Below are 18,077 nucleotides of genomic sequence, written 5' to 3'. Positions count from 1 at the left end.
AGTTTTATAAAATTGTCTTCGATGTTTGATCACAATTTAAACTATCACCCATTAAATAAAAGACAAAAATGCATTGACTTAACATTAGAAAATAAACAAATTAGCTCAAGGGCCATATGCATATATGTTAAATATATTTGTTGGCCTAAATTTGCTTAAGTAATCAAGCATCACGTACGAAGATGACACTTAACTCTAATTATATACTTAAGACAGATAGTGAAGTTTAGTGCCGCAAGGTTTATATCAGTCAACTTGAGAGCACTTTCAATTGATTTTTTGATTATTATTATTAATTATTATTTGCAAAATGTGTGTGTTTTTTAAATATTTATTTTATAACAAAGTAACTGAGGCCACTGAATTTGTGCCCCCACTCTGCCGTAATGGTTGAATATAGCTAACGTCCTTATTTTACCAACAATTCTTGGATTTCACCAACTCCCAGGCTTTAGCGATGTAACAAGCATAACTGATACCGACCGAATACGTGTTGACTCGACACTGTAATACTAAGGTTTTACCAACACTCGAGTTTAACCAACAATCTTCGAGTTTTATCATTGTTCAGGTTTAATCGCCAAAATAAGCATCATTTTAAGTGTTTTAATTATTGATATGTTTGAGGAATTTATTTTTATACCGTAACAACATAACCAATACCGACCGACGTCATCTCATCACCACGACGCTTTTGAGTTTTACTACTATTCGTAACCGCCAGGAGATGGAATTGGCCATGTTGTTTCACCTAATAATCCTGAGTGAGATAAAGCTTCACTTAGTTGTGTTATTCTAAAACTAAAATGGGCGGCAATGGCAGATACCAGTCACAGGTATCAAATTAAAGCAGCCATCAATCAGCCGATGCTTTACTTGTTCACTTTCAATCAAACGCTTTCATTCTTTACTTGCTCTCTCAGTAACCCTAAAAAGCGAACCTCATCAACAAGCAAAGGATCTTCACTCTATACGTATTCAATCCCAAACAATCATGACTCTCAACAATTGCACATTCTTCTTCTTCACCACCTGCCTTATGCACAACAACAACTGCTGCTGCAAATTTCAACGATGGCGAGTACGAGTGGGACCAAGGACGTGGGACCGCCGAGGTCATTATCGAGGAGAATGACGAGGACTTCCACAATGTACGATCCCAATGGCGATGGAGTTGACAGCGAGCTTGTCCCCTCCTCTCTTGCCTCCATTGCTCCCATTCTCCGTGTTGCCAATGAGATCGAAAGGGATAACGAGCGAGTTGCTTACTTGTGTATGCTCTTTATTACTACTCTCTTACCTTGTTTTAGCATTAATTGATTTTAATTTGTTGATTAAAGCCTGCTTATCGATTCGTTTATGTTATTTGTTAATTAAGCGAACGCACACGCATTGTTTGTTCATATATGAACTTATGATGATCCCAAATGCATTTAGATGTCCTAGTTCTGCATATTTTGTTTTGAATTAGATCTAATTGAAGCATCAGTTAGTCTATAAGCATGTTTATAATGGTTGTGCTAGCTACTTACTATACTCCTTGTATTTGATTTGGTGGATTAGGCCGATTTCATGCTTTTGAGAAGGTCCACAGGATGGATCCAAAATCTAACGGACGTGGTGTTCGCCAATTTAAAACTTACCTGTTACACAGACTTCAAAAGGTGAACATTATCCATTTTAATGTTTTTTTTAAGTTAAAGATTAAAAAAGTATGGTCATGAAATAAGAGTTTAAGAAACCCTGAAGAATTTCAAATTTTCTTTTGTAACAGGACGACGAAAGGACAAAGCCTCAATTAACAAGAACTGATCGCAAGGAAATTCAGAAATTCTACCAAAACTTTTATGAGAAAAACATTAAAGAAGGCCAATACACAAAGAAACCGTGAGGCTTTAATAACATTTCTAAAGCGTTTAAACTCTAGTGAGGCTTCCTAATATAATAACCACTTGCTAATTTTATTTTATTTTACTTTACTAACTATAATGTTTAGTGAGGAAATGGCTAAGATTTATCAAATTGCAACGGTTTTGTATGATGTATTGAGGACAGTGGTAAATCCGAACTTAATCGAGGCCAAGGTATAGCTTGTTTATCGAACTTTGATTTCTAGCTGCCATGTTAGTCTTAATACCAATCGACAATTTAGGTTGTGTTTTTATCTTAAACGGGTTAAAATTTGCCCAATGTCTATTTTTAAGAATAAAACCTGTGAAATCGTTTTTATTCGTAGATATAGATTATTATCACAATATTGTTTTTCATATTATACACGTTTGTACTTTTACTCAATGTTGCCACCTCAACAATTTAATGTCTCGGTTTTTATGGCATTGCAGACTGAAGAATATGCACAAGATGTAGAGGAAAACAGAGAGCAGTATGCGCACTATAATATTCTTCCTTTATATACTGTTGGAATTAAACCAGCAATTATGGGGCTTCCTGAGGTTGTAATCTGATTGACACAAATCTTCCTTCTTTCTATTTCCCCATATATATTACATAGATAGCAAGCATGCGCACATTCCTCTTATTTATTTCACCTTTTATATGCTATTAGGTAAAAGCGGCTCTTCAAGCTGTTCGCAAGGTGGATAACCTTCCACCTGTTAGAAGGGCAGGTGACAGAAGCAAACCTGTTAATGATATTCTTGAGTGGTTATCATCAATTTTTGGATTTCAGGTAATTATTTATTTTACTCAACGGATGAATATTCATTACCTACATAAATAAGTTTTTCTTATTTTGAATTGAAGAAAGGAAATGTTGCAAATCAACGGGAACACCTAGTTTTGCTACTTGCAAATATTGATAGAAGGTTGAAGGGTAGTGGAGACTATGAGCAGGTACATTTTTTACCATCTCATTAAAATATTTTAAAACAAAATTTAATGTGCATAATTATAGTATTATAGTATCTAAAATTTATTTATTCTTTTGTTGGTTGGAAATTTTGTCAGCTGGGTAGCACCAGCGTTAAGCAATTACTGGATAAAACTTTCAAGAACTATGTATCATGGTGTCATTATCTGCACCGTACACCAATCATTGAGTAAGTTGTTATTAAGAGATTTTTTTTATTGAAGCGAGGGTTTAAATATTAATTTTTTTTATTTGATTTTATTTTTTTTGTGTAAGTTCGCCTAAGGTTACAGCTAATGCTGATAAGCAGCAGTTGCATCTTCTCTATATTGCACTTTACTTTCTTATCTGGGGTGAAGCTTCAAACGTCCGGTTCATGCCTGAATGCCTTTGCTATATATTCCATAATGTATGTTCACTGTTAATTGTTAAATTCCGTCATTTTGTATTTTAAAATATAATAATTTTATTATTCATACTTTGAATGGATAAGATGGCTAATGAAATGCATGGAACTTTATTTGGAAATGTTCAACCTGTGAGTGGAGGTACTTATCAAGCAGCGCCTGTTGGTGAAGAAGCGTTCTTGCATGATGTTATTACACCTATTTACGAGGTTCTTCGTAAGGTAATAATATTTTTTTACCATACGTATGGTTACAGTTTTTACGAAAACAATTTGTTAATGTAAATTAAAATTTATTTGGTGACAGGAAGCTTGGAGAAATAAAAATGGCAAAGCAAGCCATGCGTCATGGAGAAACTATGATGATCTTAATGAATATTTTTGGTAATGCTTTTATTTATATAATTAGCATTTATGCTGCAACTATATGTGTTTTTTAATAATAAATTAATTTTAATTTCCTCTTTTTCAGGTCGGACAGATGCTTCAAGTTAGACTGGCCAATGGACAGAAAATCTGACTTTTTTGTTCACTCCGAAGAGTCATCACGACGTCATGCAGTATGTATAGATTTACGCAATTTTAAGTAGTTTGCAAAGTCTGACACATTATGTGTGCATCATCAAAGATTTTAGACTTTAACTTAACAAATTGTTGGAATCATGATAGTATGATACTTCATACATTTTTGAATGTTTGTCCCTAGAAACATATTTTATAATATAGTTTCTTCTATCAACCTTATGCTACACATTAATTAGAAAGTGACCTATCTCATCAAGAATTGTAAGATCATGATATATAATTGCAGAGGCGCACTCAAGTAGTAGGGAAAAAGAAGCCAAAAACTAACTTTGTGGAAGTGCGCACGTTTTTGCATCTTTACAGGAGCTTTGACCGCATGTGGATTTTTCTTATATTGGTCTTTCAGGTATATAATAGAACAAAGCAGTTGGTTTTAATTATATATCTTTTGTTTATAATTGGTAACGTTTGAATGCCACCTTTCTATTTGCAGGCTATGGTTATTGTCGGATGGCATGAAGACGGGTCAATTTTTGGACTTTTTGAGGAGGATGTCATTAGAAATATCTTAAGTATATTCATTACTTATGCTGTACTTAACTTTATCCAAGGTACTAATCATTTTATTCATTCATTCTGACATTTAACACATTTTACATTCACACGTCACAAGTTTATGATTTTATTCTGACCTTTAGTGCCTTTTTCATCCTGCAGCTATTTTAGATATAATCCTCAGTTTCAATGCATGGAGAAGTTTAAAACCGACCCAAATTTTTCGATACCTACTCAAATTAATTGTATCTGTAGTTTGGGTAGTTATTTTTCCTGTTTGTTATTCAAGATCTGTTCCAAATCCAACAGGATTAGTGAGGTTTTTCAGTACTTTGGGAGGAAATTGGCGGGAACAGACACTTTATAACTATCTTATTGCAATTTACCTGATACCCAACATACTGGCTGTATTGCTATTTTTGCTTCCACCAATAAGGAGACACATGGAACGTTCAAACTGGAGGATAGTCACTCTTTTAATGTGGTGGGCCCAGGTTAGCTCGTTTACATATCGTTAGTTTGTTTTTATATTATATTTTTTTGTTTTATATTAATATCTTGGAATCTTCTCAGCCAAAACTTTATGTTGGGAGAGGCATGCATGAGGACATCTTTTCTCTTTTCAAGTTAGGCTTAATACAATATATTAATCATTTGATATGTGATTGGAGTTTTATTTTTTTTCTTACTTTATTACTCTTGATTTTTTAGGTATACACTGTTTTGGATAATGTTGCTAATAAGCAAGTTTGCATTCAGCTACTATGTGGAGGTAGGCTAAACTAAGCTTGAAAAGTATCATATGTTAATCTTCTTTATAGAGAGATAATTAGTTATGGAATAAATGCTAATAACCTTAATTGACTGTCGTAGTTAGTTTATGCTTAAATTTGCATTTTAATTACAGATATTGCCATTGATCGGGCCCACAAAGATAATCATGCATATGACAGTTAGCAACTATGAGTGGCACGAGTTCTTTCCCAATGGTAAAATCTAAAATTAATAATCTATGATTGAGATTCTTTTTGGGATTAGAATCCGATTTCATATTTGAGAATTTTGTAGTGACCCACAATATCGGTGTTGTTATTGCAATTTGGGCTCCAATTGTCATGGTGAGTGTTATTGAATACAGTTACTTTTGTCTTTACCGCCTAAATCTTAGATATGCAATATAATTTTGTATTAGGTTTATTTCATGGACACACAAATTTGGTATGCAATATATGCTACTATTATTGGTGGAATCTATGGCGCATTCAGCCACTTGGGTGAGGTTAGTACACATGCTATGTTCCTTAAACCTTTTTTGATCTAAACGTGATCTTTCTCGGCATCGTCATTATCTGCTATTTGATGTTTAGATTCGTACACTTCGCATGCTGCGTTCTCGATTTGACTCGGTTCCTTCAGCTTTTAATGAACGTCTTGTGCCAGTGCAAAGAGATCCGCCACGCAGAAACAATCGCAATGTAATGCTAACTTCTTTTCAATTATGTTGAATTTGATTTGGATGAAGACACTACAATGAAAATGTTATACAGGATGATAATTTGTGGGTAAGAAAGAACGTAGCAAAGTTTTCTCAGGTGTGGAACGAGTTCATATATTCATTGCGAATGGAAGATTTGATCAACAACAGGTTGAAGTTATTTTATGTTTGGTTAGTAATTCAAGAATCCAATTAAAAATCAAGTTTTTTTTTTACACTGTTTAACTTCTTTTGCAAGAGAGAGAGATCTACTTCTTGTACCTTATCGTGTAAGTGATGTTCCAGTTGTCCAGTGGCCACCGTTTCTGCTTGCTAGTAAGGTAAAATATTTGCTTTTATTTATTATTTACAAGCTAATTTTAGTTAACGCCTGAAATTTTACAATTCAAGATCCCGATTGCGTTAGACCTGGCTAAAGATTATAAAGTAAAGGAAGATGCAGATTTGATCAGGAAGATCAATAGTGATGATTACATGAGGGCAGCAGTGATAGAGTGTTACATGACACTGAAGGAAATATTATTGGGACTTGTGGATAAACGAGACTCTTCGTAAGATCCTTTAATTCAAGTAGTGTTTTAGAGGTGGCAATTTCAACTCATTGTTAAGTTGTATTTTACCTTTTATGCAGGATCTTGAAACAGATATGTGAAGAAGTAGAAACTAGCATTGCACAACGGACGTTTTTGAGTAAATTTCGCATGAGCGAATTGCCTTCACTTCATGATAAGCTGAAAAAATTCTTAGATCATCTGGTAAGGAACATTTCTTCTAATTATGGGCTATTATTTATCATTGATTCGTCATCATCACTTAAATAATTTCTAATTACTCCATGGTGCATCTGCCAGCAACAAGACAATAATGATCCTGAAAAATATGCATCACAAATCATTAATGTCCTTCAGGATATTATGGAGATAATCACGCAAGATGTTATGATTAATGGCCATGAGTAAGTTTAATTTTTTAAACCATTAGTAAACTAATACACTGATATCTCATGTATGTGGTTGTGTGTGTGTGAGAGAGAGAGAGTTAACGTACATCAGGTACGCAAATCATGCTCAAGGTTAAAAAACAAATATGATCAAATCGAACTCCAAAACCTAAAACGTTCAAGGTTAAAACCCAAAACGTTCAAGGTTAAAACATAATACTTTCAAGGCTAAAACCTAGTACTTTCAAGGTAATAATCAATTATGCTCAAGTCAAAAATTGTATCGATTGAAGATCCAGATGTGTTTGTTTGGATGAATTGATGATTAATTTGATCAATTTCAAAGTTTAATTGATCAAATTGCTACAATAAATTGCTAAAATAAACCTGTGAACAAAGTAGAGTAGTGCCATTTTCGACGAGTTGTTGGACACTTGTTGTCGACGCTGGTGATGTTGACAAGGAGTGTTGTTGCCTGCGAGTGGTGGATCGGTGGTGGTGGAGATGGCTTGACGGAGATCGTTGGCGATGGAGGAGTGTTTGATTTAGGGTTTCATGTGTTTTTTTTTAAATCAAGGGTTGTGGAAGTCGCTTTCGTATTGTATGATAAGGGATTATTGTATTGGATCTTTTACCTATATATAAGAGAGAGAGAAGGGTTTAAATAGGAAATTATAGTTTTCTAGGAACTGTAGGAAGGTTTTAAATAGACACACCATGTAAAGGTAAAACTACGTCTCCAAGACAAAGTTAATGCAAAACGTTTTTATCCCTCTAGTGGCCCTTAACATTATCCTACTTCTCCAAGAAGTCTTATCCTCAATCATGTTCTCAGAGAGTTGCAAGCATAGTTACATGGTTCATTCAATTGGCAACAATTTCCTATCTGGATCGTTCGTACCAAAACGCAGTACAAGCACGACCCAGTACACTTTGGATCGCAATTCCAGTCCTGCAATTGGCGTTCCATGTAATCGATTCAGTGGTATCGGATGCTTTCGGGATCGCGAACTCCTTTATTTCTAAACATGTTCTGCCACTCCAAGGGAACATGAAATTGACGCATCTATGGAGATGGAATTCTAAGATAGATAGTTGAAAACTGCAGAGATGCGGCTGAAATTAGGGTTTGAGGGAGGGAGACCCGCAATCTGTTTGTTACTTTTTAACCAAAATTAAATTTTCCACCCTTGAAGTCAGTTTTTATTTAAATTTTACCCTAAACTTTTTATAATGTGTATTTATATGTATAAATTTGACAAGATACGTATATAAATTCCAATCCTATTAAGCGGTACATCGTACCACATTATATGGTACATAGTACCGGATCGATCAGAATGAGCCTACCACCCTCGTACCGAATTTTAGGGACCTAGTGAATTGCAATCCTGTTCCACGTTCCCATCCTGGAGCCTACTGTGAACCATGTGACCATGGATGCAAGTCTAGCATATCATGCCTAATCCTCTTGTCCCAAGTCAATCTGGGTCGTCCTCTACCCCTTTTCCCCTCTATAGTGAGGGTTTCCACTGATCTAACAGGAGTCGTCAATTGTATCACGTGTCCAAGCCATCTCATCTCAATATATATAATATATTTTTCTTTTTGTAGAATACTTGATCGTCACCCTCTTAATCAAAATGAGCAAAAGGAAAGATTTGAAGATATTAATTTACGATTAACTCAAGTCAAAGCTGCGGAGGAAAAGGTATATTCTGCCACTAACAATTGTGTTCTTTTGTTCTATTTAGAATTTATTTATTTTTGTTTGTGTTTGTAGGTGGTTAGGCTTTGTTTGCTTTTGACTGTTCAAGAATCTGCAATTAATGTTCCTACGAATTTAGACGCTCGTAGACGTATCACCTTTTTTGCAAACTCCTTATATATGAGAATGCCAAATGCACCTGTGGTGAGCAACATGCTCTCGTTTAGGTCAGTAATTTTTTAAGAGTTTAATTACATTATCGCCTCATATATTCTTATTATTTGCTTGTGTAAACTTCAGTGTATTGACTCCATATTTCAAGGAGGATGTTTTATATTCTGTAGAAGAGCTTCATGAAAATAACGAGGACGGAATTTCCATTCTGTTTTACCTCCAAAAGATTTATCCAGGTGACTATTAAAGATATCAGTTTTGGACTGCTGTCATCTTTATTATTAGTCAAAGAAAGTCAACTTTTTTGTATGTGCAAAAACAGATGAATGGGCGAATTTTGAAGAGAGGATTAAAGATATCCCAAATAAAACAGAAGAGCTCCGTAAATGGGTTTCTTACAGGGGCCAGACGCTTTCCAGAACAGGTTCTGTGACTATGTCAATCTGTTTAATTATGATTGGTTCTATTTGGGTTGTGCTATATTTCCATCGGATCAAATCAAATAATATTAGTTGGAAAGAAAACGGGTCCAAACAGTTTCAAATTAGCTCAAAGATGCACACAACCTACTGAATCGTTTTTATAGAAAGACTTAGATTGTTATTTTAGTTATTATAATAATCATAATTAGCGCACAAGTTATCTTAAGAAAAGAGGAAAAAAAAGGTGTTTTTAGGTAAGCCCACCCCTTATTAATGGTTCATCCACTCTCATGAAATAATATAAAATAATATAAAAAAGTTGTGAACAAAGTAGTTTAATCGTTTGTGGCTGTATATAACCTACACATGTGTAGGTAAACGGTAAAACTTGAAAGAAGTTGACAAACTAATTTGATTGGTTGTTTATGTATATATCCTACACATGTCTAGGTAAATTATACAAAATTAAGAAAATATGGACAAATTACTTTGAATGTTCTTTTATGTAAATAACCTACACATGTGTAAGCGGTTCAAATTTTGAAAAAATATGAAACATGGATGAAAAATTAAATGGCTCAGATTGTTACGTTTATATATTTCACAATTTCATTCACAAAACTTGTCTCCAGTGAGGGGAATGATGTACTACAAGACAGCTCTTGAACTGCAATGCTTCCTAGACTATGCAAAAGATGATGGTTAGTGTTTTTGCTAAATTCCATCATCTTATTTTCTTAAATAATATTAATGGTTATGTTTTCTTCAGAGATTTTTACTGGATTCCGGTCAATTAACATGGATGAACACCAAAAGGATCTCAAAGAGCGTGAAAGGGCAATGGCAGATCTGAAGTTCACATATGTCGTCTCTTGCCAGATTTATGGGGCTCAAAAGAAATCCAGTAAAAAATCGGATCAAAGTGTTTATGAAAACATTTTGAATCTCATGCTCACGTAAGTGTTTTTTCAGTAATCAGAAATTTGTAAGTATATTGTTCAATTATTTGTAATCATGTTTTGTAAATTCAGATATCCTTCTTTAAGAGTTGCTTATATAGATGAGCGAGAAGATACCACCAATGATGATAAATCTCAGAAGGTTTACTATTCTGTTCTTGTCAAGGGCGGGGATCGTTTAGATGAGGTAACAACTATTATTATTTTTTTGGTTATTATATCTGTAGTGGTAGCTTAAATATTATTATTATTATTATTATGACTTGTTAGGAAATATACCGTATCAAGCTTCCGGGTCCACCGACAGCAATTGGAGAAGGAAAGCCTGAAAACCAAAATCATGCCATTATTTTTACTCGTGGAGAAGCGCTACAAACAATTGACATGAATCAGGTAATTCCGAAACTACCCTTCTTTTGTTTATTTATCATTGACTATCCAATATCTTACCTTGTATTTATAGGATAATTACTTTGAAGAAGCATTCAAAATGCGAAACGTGTTGGAAGAATTTCATAAAGTTCATCATGGCCAACGTACACCAACAATTTTGGGTTTAAGAGAACACATTTTCACTGGAAGGTTTTCATGTCAACTTATTTTGCTATGCTATTTGTTTGACTGTATATGTTAAAAAGGATTGATGGTTAACTTAATTATTCACATTTTGTTTCTCTTGCAGTGTATCCTCACTTGCTTGGTTCATGTCAAATCAAGAAACAAGTTTTGTGACACTCGGTCAAAGGGTTTTAGCAGACCCTCTGAGGTATAATCTTGATATGAATCTATACAACTTTACTATGATTTGAGTTTCTTAACATAATCATCTTTATATTTCAGAGTGCGGTTCCATTACGGTCACCCTGATATATTTGATAGACTATTCCACATAACAAGGGGTGGTGTAAGTAAAGCTTCAAAAACCATCAATTTGAGTGAGGATATATTTTCAGGTAAACTTTATAAACACTTTAAATACTACTTTTCGAAGGATTATTAATTTGGTAAAACATCATTTTAGGTTACAATTCAACCCTCCGTGGTGGTTATGTCACACATCATGAGTATATCCAAGTAGGCAAGGGCCGCGACGTTGGTATGAATCAGATATCCTCTTTTGAGGCTAAGGTTGCAAATGGAAACGGTGAACAAACACTTAGTCGTGATGTTTATCGACTCGGTCGCCGTTTCGACTTTTACAGAATGTTTTCGTTTTACTTCACTACTGTCGGTTTCTACTTTAGCAGCATGGTATGACCACAGATTGAAATTGCTACCCTGTTTTACTAATAACTTTATATTACAAGTTATTGCATTAACAGAATTATAATTATATCTTGATATCCAGGTTACCGTGCTTATTGTGTATGTCTTTCTATACGGTCGCATGTATTTGGTTTTAAGTGGACTAGAAAAACGAATCATAGAAGATGCAACTATTAGCAGCAAGATAGCCCTCGAAGAAGCCTTAGCAACCCAATCGGTTTTCCAACTCGGTTTACTTCTGGTTCTTCCAATGGTTATGGAAATAGGTTTAGAAAGAGGCTTCCGTACCGCACTAGGTGATTTTATAATAATGCAATTACAATTAGCCTCAGTTTTCTTCACATTCCAGCTTGGAACAAAAGCCCATTATTTTGGAAGAACCCTTTTGCATGGTGGGTCCAAATACCGAGCCACAGGCCGTGGATTTGTTGTCTTTCATGCAAAGTTTGCTGAAAATTACCGGTTATATTCACGAAGCCACTTTGTGAAAGGGTTGGAGTTGGGGATGTTACTGGTTATTTATCAAGTTTATGGGGATTCGTACCGGAGCTCGAATTTGTATCTGTTTATTACTTTTTCGATATGGTTTTTGGTGTGTTCATGGTTGTTTGCTCCGTTTGTGTTCAATCCTTCGGGATTTGATTGGCAAAAGACGGTGGAAGATTGGACTGATTGGAAGAGATGGATGGGGAACCGGGGTGGAATTGGTATTGCTCAAAGTGAAAGTTGGGAATCATGGTGGGATGGTGAACAAGAGCATATTAAGTACACAAACATTAGGGGAAGAATTCTTGAGATTATACTCTCGCTTCGGTTTTTCGTTTACCAGTATGGATTGGTTTATCATCTTAACATAGCACGTGGCAGCACAAGCATACTGGTTTGTTTCTTGCTTCCTTCCTTCCTTCTCGTCTTCTTGTTTTATATAGAGGCGACCAATGGGCTGGTTGGGTAAATGGGTTGGATTAATGGCCACTTCTCGTTTTTTTATAATCCATGACCCGTTTTCATAATTTCTTTAATGTTGTCAGGTTTATGCACTTTCTTGGTTGGTTATGATAACCGCTCTTCTAGCCTTGAAGGTAAGAATAACTTGTTTATTTATTTACATGTAGAACACTTGGTAGAAGTTATTAGTAAGACTTAAATATAAGGGCTCATAAACATTGTGTATACTCTCGGTTTCAGTTGGTGTCGATGGGCAGAAGAAAATTTGGCACAGACTTTCAACTCATGTTCAGGATCTTAAAGGCGCTTCTGTTCCTTGGCTTCCTTTCAATCATGACTGTTTTATTTGTTGTATGTGGACTCACCATCAGTGACATATTTGCTGCATTCCTTGCCTTTTTGCCAACGGGCTGGGCTTTCATCTTGGTAAGTGGCATTTTGGCTTGTTTTTATTACAACTAATTATCAAACACTAGAAAGAATTATGGTGTGATACTGATGGTGTTGGTTTTGTGCAACTTTGAAGATCGGTCAAGCGTGCGGGCCTTGTGTAAAGGGCATAGGATTTTGGGATTCAATAATGGAACTGGGACATGCATACGAATGTGTGATGGGATTGGTGGTATTCATGCCGATTGTTATACTTTCATGGTTCCCGTTTGTTTCAGAGTTCCAAACAAGGTTGTTATTCAATCAAGCATTCAGCAGAGGTCTTCAGATTTCAATGATTCTTGCTGGACAGAAAGACAAAGACAATACTCCAGACACTTCAAATACCCAAAGGGAGTTTTGAATTTAGAATGCGTCAATTCAAGATTTCAGTTTTATGTAAGTTATCATTTTTATATTATTTGGATTTTAAAATTTCTTTTTAAAGTTAATTGTAATTATGAATGAATTTAATCAAAAACTATTATTTCTGCCCCCCTTCGTTCTCACTGGAAAACATATAATGAGACTCGAACACGGATTTTTGTAAAGATGGCAAACACAAATCATGACATTTATACAAAGCATCATCAACATCCACAAAATTTAAATTCTTAGGTGTCAGATAAATTAAGCTCAAATCAAAGCCCAAACATAAACACCAAAACCAATCAAACACCACTCCCTCCCCAAAGGAAAAAAAAAGCCAAAATAAATATTTAAAAAACAAATAGAGATGGAAATATGAGTAAAACCATGGACCTAATATCGTTTACCAAGAATTACACCGATGATAACCGACACCAATGCTACTCCCAGTATGAACTTAAAGCTTGTGCCAAAAGAATCATCAGTAGCTTGAACTTGTTGTGTATTTGATGAGGATGAAGGTGTCGGCGTGTCTTTCTTGCTCTTGCGCTTTGATGGTGTTGTCAGGTTTGATCCAATGTCCCTTGGTTTTACCTCACTCGAGTTATCCTCAGTAACCTGCAATTATAATATTGATAAGACAAACTTTAGCTTCAGGGTTGTTTTCTAATACTATCCATACATGATGTAAGTATAGATGCAGAGTATTAATACCTGTTCTTTTCCTTTAGCGTTTTCTGTTAAATCTTTGACTTGTTTCTCCAAATGCAAAACCGATTCCTTCTTTGCTTCAAGCTCTTTCAATGCAGCATCTCGCTCCAACTCCTTTTGTGAATGAGTCTCTTTCTGTTTCATATAATATCAAGAAACCATTTACATAAGATTCTTGAGTATAGTGATTGCAGTATCACAAAAATGATTATGGCATATGAATAACTGCTGACCTGTTCAACAATGGTGTTTTGGGCTGCTGCAAGTTTCTCTTCAAGATTCTTTAAGTTGATCTTTAACACAGCATTCTCTTCGATCTCTGCCTTTAGCTTTTCCAGCTCAGCTTTTAGAGATGTTTCATTAGATGTGTGTTCTTTCACTTGCTCTTCAAGTGTGGTTATGATTGTCTGGAATTCCGTTTTAGCGTTTCCATGTGTTTCGTTGAGCTTGCTATTCTCTTCCATCAGTGAAGATATCTGTAAATTTAACAATTTTAATTTTCTTTTTCTGTTTCAACTGATATTTGTGACATAGACCTAAATAATACAAAACAAACATAATATCGTTTTACCTGAGACTGGAGCTTCTGCCCTTCTGAAGATAACTGTTCTTTCAAATCTTCTATTTCTTTCTTGAAAGTATGGAGCTGACTCAGCGCTTCATCTTTTTCGGTCAAAGCTGCAGCCAAATTTGTTTGCAGATCATTCAATTTAGACTCGTTAGTGGCAAGTTCTTGAGTAAGCTTCAGTTTGGCTTCTTCATGCTGACTGGACTTGCTTTGCGTCTCCTCTAGGGCACTTTCCAGAGCACCCAATTTTAACAGAGCTTGTTCAAGTTCATGTTTGTTGTTATCAGCCAGCTCAGCAGCTCTAGTATGTTGTTCGGTTAAATGGGCAATAGTTTTTTCATGCGAATCGACTGCTTGACCTGTGGATTCTTTTTCACTTTCAAGTTCATTGACTTTGTCTTTGAGCTGAATAATCGTTGCTACCAACATCTCATTTTCACCAGATAGTTTTTCATCGTTATTATCTGCCTCGGATATCTTTGCTTTGAGGTTCTCATTCTCACTTTCCAATTTAGCTTGTATTAGCAAGAGTTGATCTAATTCATTTTTCAGCAACACTGTTTGTTCAGTTGCTTCAGCTAATTGTGCCTCGAGAGTTGCTGATTTCTCAAACAATGATTTGGCCTCTGCATCTCTGCTAGTGAAATTTGCAACTGATTCTTGTAATTTTAGGTCAAAATCTCTGGTGTGGGTCTCGTGTCGGGTTTCATACTCTGCACACTTTACCCTAGCTTCCTCTCGTTGTTCCTCTGCTAACTTAAGCTTGTTCACCACTTCTGTTTCTTGGATTCTAGAAGCTTCTAGATCACTCTCAATGGTTTCCAGTTTCTGCCGAGAGACTTTTAGTTCGTTTCTCAGTACTTCTAGAAGGTTTTCTGCTTCCGCATGTTGCTCTGATGATTTTCTTGAGATGTCTTCTAACTGTTTTTTCTCGGTTGTTGCTAAATCCAAAGACTCGGTTAACTCTTGCTCTTTTTTGGTGGCGGTTTCTAGTGCACCCTCGAGAACAGTTGCTTTTGATCTCAATGCCTCGATTTCTGCTTCGAGTTCAGAAATTTTGTTGGAGTGAGTTCTAGATCCTTCTTCTGTATCTTGACATTTCTTCTCCAGTGTGACTATCTGTTCTTCAAGCTCCTGGATTCTGTATCTTTCTGCTTCTAGAAGCAACTCCAATTCACTCGCCTTTTTACCTGCATTCTCGGACTTCGAATTCAAATTCTGAATTATATCTTCAAGTTCAATGCTACGTTGATGACTTGCAGTGGCTCGTTCTTCATGATCATTTGTCTTTTCAAGAGCAGTTTTAAGCTCCAGTTCAAGCTCTGTGTTACGTGAAGAAGACTGAGTCAACTCAGTTTCCAGCTGAGTTAGCTTGTCTACAGAGTCTTGCAATTGCTGACTCAGTTGTTTCTTTTCTTCTTCAAGACTGGCGAGTTCGCCTTGAACTGAAGTCAACTCATGAAGCTTCTGTTTGACTTCTTCAAGTTCAGATTCTTTAGCTTGAAGATCGTCTTTAATTGATGACTCAGATGCCGATTTTAGGTTCAGTTTTTGTGTCAGTTCACTTATGTTAGCCTCTTGTGACGTGAATTTTTCCTGGATTTCTAACACTTGTGATTTTGAAGCTTCCAATTCTTCTTTGACCACAGATAACTCAACTGTGGCCTTCTTGAGTGCTTCTTCAACTTTTTCATGTTCGGCTATTTTTTCATACAACCCCTTGAGTTCTTCTTGGACTAAAGCCATTTGATCTTCCATTTCTTTTGCACTAGCTTGAGCCAATTGAAGCAATCTTTCAAACTCTAATGCTCTTTTGGTTTCTGATTCAGCATGCGATCCACTCTCTTTATGCAATTCTTCAAATCTTTTAGCATCACTTGAAGAAAGACCGAGTTCTTGCTCTAATTCACTCATTCGCTTCCTTGAGTTTTCCAACTCGGTGTTTAGAGTTTCAAATGATTCCTTTACTTTGACTAGTTCCTTTTGGTTTGACTCTTGAGCTTGTAGCTCCTCTTGCAAAGTAGTAATCTGTGAACTGTATCTTTCCTCAGCTTCTTTAAAAAGGTCTTGTAATTTCTTATGGCTAATTTCCAGATCTTCATGGCTCTTTTCTTGTTGCTCAAGTTTCTCCTTTGTGAGTGAGACTTGGTTCTCGAGTTCAGCATTCTCAGACTCTGAATGCTTGATTTTTGTGGTTAGTTTCTCTAATTCAAGCTCAAGTTCGTTTATCTTTTCATTCGCCTCAAGGACTTCTCTGCTTTGTTCAGTGATTGATGGTTTTTCTTCTTCAACAGGCAATGCCCGAGGTGCATGGGACCCGCCATCTTGCGCTTCAGCGCCTTCCTTCTCTACTTTAATAAATTCTCCGTCTAAGGGTGCTTCTTCTTCCTTCTTGTCATACTTAATTATCTCTTCGGTTTTTTCCTAATAAAAGAGAGCGCATAATCAGGATGAGCTTGTATGGAATTTTGACCCATTTATTTATTTATAATGGGTCGATTCAGGTTATGTTTATTCATGACACGACAAAATGATGGAACCAAAGAATGAAACCGCAAACGGGGCCTCCTAATTGTTCTATTTCAATATTAGATATATATTTTTAGTAATTCTATTAGTCATGCTAAAATCATACACTGTTTCATTCAAAAAATATTGGAGCTATATCAAAATGAGTGTTTGATCACATCTTTGATCCAAACAAGTTACTAAAACATTAAAAAGAAGGGTATTAATTTGTTTGATGTTCTTGATAATCCAAAAATCAAATAAACGATATCGCGTGAATAAATTACCTCAATAACCTTGGTGACTGGTACCTCTGAACTTGTTACAGTCTCCCCTTCCATGACAGACTGAATTGATGGTGAATATTAAGGTATGTTTATTAAAAGGCCCTGAAAACATGTAAGCAAAATATCAGGCGATGAAAGCAAAACACGATTTTAGGAGATCATTTAATAAGAGAAAATTAAGTTACAAGGACTAAATTACAGCCTCCGTTATTATATCTTTAATAATTCTCCATTTACTCCAATTTATTAAATTGTCAATGTTTCCTAAAGTATGTTGTTGAGTGTATATCGGCTTCAATTATTCATATTTGATAGCTTATTTACTCAAAAAATTAATTGAAGCAAAAGGAATGATAAACAAATGGTGTTTATAGATATTGTAGTTTATACAAAACAACATTTGTATTTCTATTATTAAAATCAGAAAATAACTCAAAATAAAAATAGTTTCGGGGGCGTGCCTCATCTAACTCGAAAGTAATCTTCAAAATCGAAAGTCTTGACCTTCATCCGAGATTCGAAAGTCGTCCTCAAAATCGGAAATGAAAAGTCAGCGAAGAAAAGACTTTCGACATTGAAGTATTTACCACTAGATTGGTAAATAGTTTTTTTAAAAACACCATTTTAAGACAAAAAAAAACTCTATTTACAACATAAATTTGGGGAAAGATATTAACTAGTAAATAATACTTTAGCAAGAACTTTTAGAAACTAAATTGCATGGATCGTCTCGATAAAAAAGGTATATATATTTATATTTCATGCTAAGGTATATTTTAATTTTACTATGCTGCTTCCATACCAATATATAAAAAGAATTGATTATAAATTACCGACAAAATAATTAACAAACATAACATATAGCTAGGCAGCTTGTAAATATGTGTGTTTTCAAGTACGGGTGATGCAATTTGTACCAGGGAGCATGTGCCAACACT

General features: G+C 35.2%; 2 protein-coding genes across 2 annotated transcripts; one reads left to right on the top strand and one right to left on the bottom strand.

Moving 5' to 3' along the window:
* Window positions 1-1,073: 1,073 nt before the first annotated feature.
* Window positions 1,074-13,515, top strand: LOC143532483 (callose synthase 7-like). Its single transcript, XM_077027518.1, has 42 exons — window positions 1,074-1,273; window positions 1,564-1,664; window positions 1,775-1,887; window positions 1,997-2,084; window positions 2,343-2,453; window positions 2,567-2,689; window positions 2,764-2,853; window positions 2,968-3,059; window positions 3,146-3,278; window positions 3,363-3,497; window positions 3,583-3,659; window positions 3,748-3,835; window positions 4,087-4,206; window positions 4,294-4,411; window positions 4,518-4,849; window positions 4,929-4,981; window positions 5,067-5,127; window positions 5,263-5,344; window positions 5,424-5,473; window positions 5,548-5,634; window positions 5,723-5,830; window positions 5,903-6,000; window positions 6,089-6,170; window positions 6,241-6,401; window positions 6,482-6,605; window positions 6,702-6,805; window positions 8,405-8,501; window positions 8,574-8,725; window positions 8,799-8,908; window positions 8,995-9,096; window positions 9,727-9,795; window positions 9,864-10,050; window positions 10,126-10,240; window positions 10,324-10,446; window positions 10,517-10,635; window positions 10,736-10,819; window positions 10,894-11,006; window positions 11,075-11,304; window positions 11,402-12,199; window positions 12,351-12,401; window positions 12,508-12,693; window positions 12,794-13,515. The coding sequence occupies exons 1-42, from the start codon at window positions 1,075-1,077 to the stop codon at window positions 13,058-13,060; spliced, it is 5,733 nt and encodes a 1,910-aa protein (XP_076883633.1). The 5' UTR covers window position 1,074; the 3' UTR covers window positions 13,061-13,515.
* On the bottom strand, window positions 13,459-17,273 carry LOC143532484 (uncharacterized). Its single transcript, XM_077027520.1, has 5 exons — window positions 17,140-17,273; window positions 14,348-16,768; window positions 14,010-14,252; window positions 13,780-13,911; window positions 13,459-13,683 (listed from the first exon to the last, which is right to left on the bottom strand). Exons 1-5 carry the CDS (start codon window positions 17,191-17,193, stop codon window positions 13,459-13,461), a joined length of 3,075 nt encoding a protein of 1,024 aa, XP_076883635.1. The 5' UTR covers window positions 17,194-17,273.
* Window positions 17,274-18,077: the final 804 nt, after the last annotated feature.

The sequence above is a fragment of the Bidens hawaiensis genome, unplaced genomic scaffold (genome assembly GCF_021521415.1).
Source record: "Bidens hawaiensis isolate Kalapana, Puna unplaced genomic scaffold, B.hawaiensis_p1.1 tig00009447_1, whole genome shotgun sequence".
NCBI lineage: Eukaryota > Viridiplantae > Streptophyta > Magnoliopsida > Asterales > Asteraceae > Bidens > Bidens hawaiensis.
Note: the sequence above shows the minus strand (reverse complement) of the source record. Positions and strands in the feature narration are given on the sequence as shown.

Bases quoted from the DNA above. Each gene is read 5' to 3' on its own strand.
- LOC143532483 (XM_077027518.1), top strand. From the start codon at position 1,075: ATGGCGAGTACGAGTGGGACCAAGGACGTGGGACCGCCGAGGTCATTA. The intron at 2,690-2,763 runs GTAATTATTTAT...TTTGAATTGAAG, and splicing joins CATCAATTTTTGGATTTCAG to AAAGGAAATGTTGCAAATCA. The intron at 4,982-5,066 runs GTTAGGCTTAAT...TTGATTTTTTAG, and splicing joins GACATCTTTTCTCTTTTCAA to GTATACACTGTTTTGGATAA.
- LOC143532484 (XM_077027520.1), bottom strand. From the start codon at position 17,193: ATGGAAGGGGAGACTGTAACAAGTTCAGAGGTACCAGTCACCAAGGTT. The intron at 13,912-14,009 runs GTCAGCAGTTAT...TATATGAAACAG, and splicing joins AAAACACCATTGTTGAACAG to AAAGAGACTCATTCACAAAA. The intron at 13,684-13,779 runs GTATTAATACTC...TTATAATTGCAG, and splicing joins ACGCTAAAGGAAAAGAACAG to GTTACTGAGGATAACTCGAG.